General features: G+C 36.3%; 1 protein-coding gene across 2 annotated transcripts in view; it reads left to right on the top strand.

The window, feature by feature from the left end:
• Nucleotides 5,152-6,267, top strand: part of LOC107618357 (probable serine/threonine-protein kinase At1g54610) — a 7,016-nt gene continuing 5,900 nt past the window's right edge. The window contains exons 1-2 of one of the 2 annotated variants that reach the window (XM_016320390.2): nucleotides 5,152-5,296; nucleotides 5,553-5,974. In XM_016320390.2, coding sequence (XP_016175876.1) covers nucleotides 5,600-5,974 — 375 coding nt within the window. In that variant the 5' untranslated portion in view covers nucleotides 5,152-5,296; nucleotides 5,553-5,599. The other variant, XM_021112674.1, reaches the window with a different exon arrangement.

Raw genomic sequence — 6,267 nt, 5'->3', positions numbered from 1 at the left:
CCTGTAGGTCCTTTTGGATATGTCTTTCTTGTTTCATCAACCTTTGATTCGGCTCTGCCCTCCCGGTTGCAGACAAGTATAACATAGTATACAACTCCATCGACATTCTTTTTTGAACACCTATTCATCCAGTCAAAGCCAACTTTTCTCACGTAGGTGTTGTAAAATTGGATTACTGCATCCATACACTCAAATTTCATGTCGATAACGGGAACATCATCACCAATTTCTGATTCCATGACAGCACCTCAATTGATAACACATTTTCAGAAGTTCCCTGGAAGAAAATCACAAAGGAGTCGACAAAGTTAACATTTAACCACAAATGCCTAAACCAACAACACAATCAGGATCAAACAAAATGGATGGAATCAAATAAATACACTTAAATGCAACCAAAAGAATTTACATCAAAAACCAACTAACTACTTTGCAAAACAATCATGTTCTAGTCCAGGTAATAACCGAAGAACTTCATCTCCAAATTAACCAATGATTAATAACTGATAAAGACATTTCAAAGCCACTATATTGGTTGTAACTACCCTAAGCAATATTCACAAGCAGCTACTTAATTCGGTTAATTTAATACTGAAACTAAAAAAAACAACTCTAAGTTCTCAACATAGGCCGTGTGACATCAATCTAATCTTTCACACAGGCTATGTGATAAATCACTATTTTATGGTTTATCTTGTTCTCAATTGAGTGGTTTTTATCTACTCTTTACCCACTTATTCATACTATTTGCATGGTTTTACATTTGCCTTCCTAATTATGTGCTTTGATTGAAAACATGCTTCTTTGATCTTATATTTGCTTATTATTAATCCTCTCTTATCACCATTAGATGTCTTGATATGTGTGTTAAGTGATTTCAGAGATTACAGGGCAAGAATGGTTTAGAGGATGGAAAGGAAGCATGCAAAAGTGGAAGGAATACAAGAAGTTGGAGAAATTACTAAGCTGTCCAGCCTGACCTTTTCGCACTCAAACGGCTATAACTTTAGCTACAGAGGTCCAAACGATGCGGTTCCAGTTGCGTTGGAAAGCTAACGTCTGGGGCTTCGATTTGATATATATTATGCTATAGTTTCCCTGAAGCTAGGCGATGCGACTGCGTGATCCATGCGGCCGCGTCGCAGTGACGGAAATCAGCGTGTTTGAATTCTTCTCCAGTGATTTCTGGGCTGTTTTCGACCCAGTTCTCGACCCAGAAAACACAGATTAGAGGCTATAAAGTGGGAGAATGCACTCATTCATAAAGAGGCTCTCATATTTACAATTTTAGGGGTAGATGTAGTTTTTAGAGAGAGAGGTTCTCTCCTCTCTCTCTTAGGATTAGGATTTAGGATTTCTCTTAGTTTTAGGAGTGACTCTCAATCCCAGGTTTAATATTCCTTTTACTTTATATTCCTCTTTTTACTTTCAGATGCTTCAATGCTTGTATTAGATATGTTGCCCAATTGGCTTATGAACTTTTCATGTTAAGATCTGTATATTTTATTTAATATTATTTGAGGTATTTCAGATTTAAGATTGCTTTGCTTTATTTATATTAATACTTTTAATTTAATTTAGATATTTTCCTTCCTTTTGGCTTTGGTTAGGTAATTGGTAATACTTGAGTTGTCAAACTCAGGAGTGGTTGAAATTGGCATATTCTACTTGATCTAGATCTCTCTAAAGCTAGTCCTCCCACAGGGATTGACTAGGACTTGAGGATCAAGCTAATTAGTCCACTTGACTTAACTAAGTGGGATTAAAATCCAATTCTCATCACATCTGATAAGGATAACAAGGACAGGATTTTCAGTTCTAATACCTTTCCAAGAGTTTATTTTATTATTACTATTTTATTTTTCTTATCATTTAACATACTTCTTCCTTACCTTCAAAACCCCAGTTTACAAGGCTCATAACCAATAATAAGAACATCTCCCTGCAATTTCTTGAGAAGACGACCCGAGGTTTAAATACTCGGTTATCAATTTTAAAAGGGGTTTGTTACTTGTGACAACCAAAACGTTTGTACGAAGGGATTTCTGTCGGTTTAGAGACTATATCTACAACGCGACTGTTTTTATGAAATTCTTTACTGGCAAAAATCCCAACGTCAAAATGGCGTCGTTGCGGGGGAATTGCAAACGTGTGCCTTATTATTGGTTATTGTAAATATTTACTTTTTTCTTGTTTATTTGTTTTTATTTTTATTTTTTTTTTTTCATAAATTAAGAGGTTATTGATTTTTATTTAGTTATTAAAAATTTTTCAAAAATTTGTTCTTCGTGTTCATCTTGACCTTCAAGTTGTTCTTAGTTGTTTTCTTCATTTTGATCTAAAAATTTTAAGTTTGGTGTCATTTTAAAAACCCTTCCCCCTAAGTTGCCATCATCCTTCACAACATTCAAGTGGGTAAAATTCATATCCCATAGCTTTCTAATCCCACTTGAATATGAGCTACTGGAGACGGATGGTCAACTTAGAGCTCTTTGTGGCATTAAGAGTAAGAGGAAGATGACCAGTGATAAGAATTGTCAAGCAAGGTTCATTATGGTTGGAAGCTTTAAGTTTAAATGCAAAGGTTGGTATAAAACTCAACTGAATGGGTCTAGGAAGCTGTTTGGATGTCTCAGTGAGAATTCCAACGGTTCACCACCCAAGTGGAAAAATGATGATCAACAAGAAGATGAGTGCAAAGGCAAGGTCTGGGACCCCGGAATTCATCCCAGAAATCAACACTCTTGGGGCCTTGTCACTTGCTTTAACTTGCTTGAAGGCTTTCTGCGCCTAGTTTGGGATCCCGAAGGCCATTGGAATCACAAATATCGGTGGAGATTCCTGGATGAGTTCAAGCACAAGCCTCCATAACAAAGGACTCCCCAAATGTCCAACTTAAGGACTTTAACTAAAAGTGCTAGGTGGGAGACAACCCACCATGGTATGATTGTTCCTTTTTTTTCATTTTTTATTTAGTTTTATTTGTTTTCTAGTTTTAATTTATTTTATTATATTGAACATGAAATTTTGCATCACCTTCATATTAACACTACATTCTTCATTTTTCAGATTAAAAAAAATGCCACGCGACGCGACCGCATCAGCGACGTGTCCGCGTCGCAAGGAGAGGGGAGAAAATAAAAACGAACAGAGAGTCACGCTGGAGCGTGGCTGGAGGCGTGCCAATGGCACAATTCTACCCACGCAGACGCATGCCCCATGCGTCCGCGTCACCTGGGAATAATGGCCTCCCACGCGACCGCGTCACCCACGCGGTCGTGTGACCTGAAAATCGACGTCAACCGGGTGCATGGCCGAAAGTTGTGCTGGAGTTGGGCTGGACTCGTGCTGGAAGCCCAAGCCCTCCCACGCGAACGCATGCCCCACGCGTTCGCGTCGTTTTCAAAAGATGGCCACCCCCGCGACCGCGTCAACCACGCGATCGTGTCACCCAGAATTTTGGCAAAAAGAGTTTCGAACAGAGAGTTGCGCGACCGCGAGGCTGCACTCGCGCCACCAGCACAAATCGAGTCACACGATCGTGTGCCCCATGCGTCCGCGTTGCCTAACCTTATTTGCGCACCACGCGACCGCGTCGCCAGCATCGCACAACCTATCCAGATTAGTGCCAATTTTCTTATCTTTTCTTCTCCGAATCCTTATTCTCTTATCTTTTCTTAAATATGAACTTTGTACTCTTTGACGGCATGAGTCTCTAAACTCCATTGTTGGGGGTGAGGAGCTCTGCTGTGTCTCGATGAATTAATGCAAGTATTTTTGTTTTCTATTCAAACACGCTTGTTTCTATCTAAGATGTTCATTCGCGCTTAACTGTGATGAAGGTGATGATCCGTGACACAACTGTTACATCTTTTCTGGTATTTTCTTGATGCTTAGTGACTTGTTTAATTCTGATTGAGTAATATTATTTAAATCAATGCCAATCTTTTATATTTGTATTACTTTTGCATTGACATGAATTTATATTATCTCTCCTCCCCCACTCTTTTCCCCATTGTTGCAAATTTTGCACCATTGGTATGCCATGGCTTCTATTGTTTTCTCACTTATATGTTGAAGATTCCATGTAAATGAGACCCTTATCATTTTGGCATTAGCCCACCCATACCTAATTTATTTTCTATCTTTATTTTTGGGTTACTTTTTCTTTTCCCTCTTCTTTCAGGATGGCTGATGAGCGGATATTTTATACGCTTTTTGGGGTTAATTTCATATAGTTTTGAGTATGTTCTAGTTAGTTTTTAGTAAATGACTTAAATTTAAATACGAAACACTTTTTATTTATGCATACATGATAACACCATGGTCTATAAATACTTCATAGATAACATATCTTATATAGCTCCGAATGATGAGCACGAAAGTTGAAGAGTGTGGTAGTTTGTGTCCACGATAGTTGTCTTCTTGCAACGACGCCTTATAGGAAGAAAAAGAATTGTTGTAAAAGCTATCAAATGAAAGAGTAATTAGTAAACGAATAATATTTTCTTCTAGCATACATGGTCTTTTATAGTAGTAAAATAAAAATGGAAGGAATTAAATTTTATATTTCTATATTAGGAATAGAATTTGATATTTATCCTAATAAAATTATTATTATTATCAATATAAATGGGTTAACAACTTGCTATTAATAAAATCATTGGATAATGAATAAGAATTAGAAGGATATCAATATAATTAAAATGAATATAATTAAAATGTTTAAAAATATTTTTGATTGATAATTAGTTTAATAATGCATTAAATATTGATTTTATATAATTATAATAAAGATATTTTTCTAAATTAGTATAATTATGTATTATTCATTAAAATAATTAAAAATATTTTTGATTAATAATTGGTAAGTAGTTTAATAATGCATTAAATATTGATTTTATATAATTATAATAAAGGTATTTTCCTAAATTAGTATAATTATGCATTATTCATTAAATGCATTCATTTTGGAGGGAAAATGAGTTCACGAGAAAGTGACACCTCACTTTCATTAGTTGGGGAAAACCCAATTTTAGTATATTAAGTAGATAGATAAGTAGATAGATTATTATTATTATTATTTATTTATTTATTTATTTTTTTAAGTTTTGTGTTTTTCCCCTTTGGTTTATTGCTTACTTATTACCAAACCCATCACGTGCTTTATCTGCGGGACGATACCGATAAAAAGGAAAAGACACTTTCGTTTTCGCTTTCCTTTCTATGCGCGATCACTTTGAGACACTACACAGAATCTTTGGTGCCTTTTGACCTTAACTGAATTCCCATTTTGGTTAGTTTAGTAAATTCTCTGTGTGCTTGTGTTCCTTTTTGTGGTCCTTTGATCATGTATAATTTGACCAAGTTTTACTTTTGATTTCACGTTCTTAATTTACCACATGATGCATGATATACTAAATTTGCTTGCTGCTTTCGTTGGGTGATGTTATTAATGGTAGGATTAGTAAATTAATTGAGGATTATGCACTCATTCATAACCTTGACCTTGTTTTTTATTGGATTATTGTGGTGATTCTTTGGTAATTCAGAAACCCTTAACAAGCCATGTCAAGGTATTGAAGCTTATGTTCTTGAAATGGGGTGTGTGATTAGCCGAGAGGTGCAATCGGGGATTGTCTCTGAGGTGAAGGAGGAGAAGGGTTTGAGTGCTGAGTTGAGCAGGAAGGTTGGTGATGTGTCTACAAGCAATATCGATGTAGGCGAGGTGGAGATTCAGAATGGCGAGAAGCAGAGGGAAAAAGAAGAGAATGGCAGCAATGATGAGCAGCCTCGGAAAGCGAGGGGCGAAAGAAGAAGATCAAAGCCAAACCCAAGGTTGAGTAATCCCCCTAAGAATTTGAGGGGGGAGCAAGTAGCAGCTGGGTGGCCACCGTGGCTTACGGCAGTTTGTGGGGAAGCCCTCAGTGGCTGGATTCCTCGAAAGGCTGACACATTTGAGAAAATTGATAAGGTGGATCGTGTTTACAAATTTACTTGGATTTTATTTTATTATCTTATTTATTTATTGGTTTTTGAATTTTTGCTGTCTTCGTGGTGCATTCGTAGCATTAAACTTGATAGGAAATTCAGTTAATGAATCATGCCATATTAAGGATATATGGATGTGGCTTGAACTTCATTTGTTATCCAGATAATCATTGATGTTGTGAAATTGTGATATTGTTGTCTAGGATCTTCATGCATGATGGTTGCAATAAATTTTTTTCTTGGTTGTTTTTTTTTTGTTGGGTTCTCGGGTTTTTT

This window comes from Arachis ipaensis, chromosome B09, assembly GCF_000816755.2.
Source record: "Arachis ipaensis cultivar K30076 chromosome B09, Araip1.1, whole genome shotgun sequence".
NCBI lineage: Eukaryota > Viridiplantae > Streptophyta > Magnoliopsida > Fabales > Fabaceae > Arachis > Arachis ipaensis.
The sequence above is the reverse complement of the archived record's forward strand: the minus strand, read 5'-3'. Positions and strand labels throughout refer to the sequence as shown.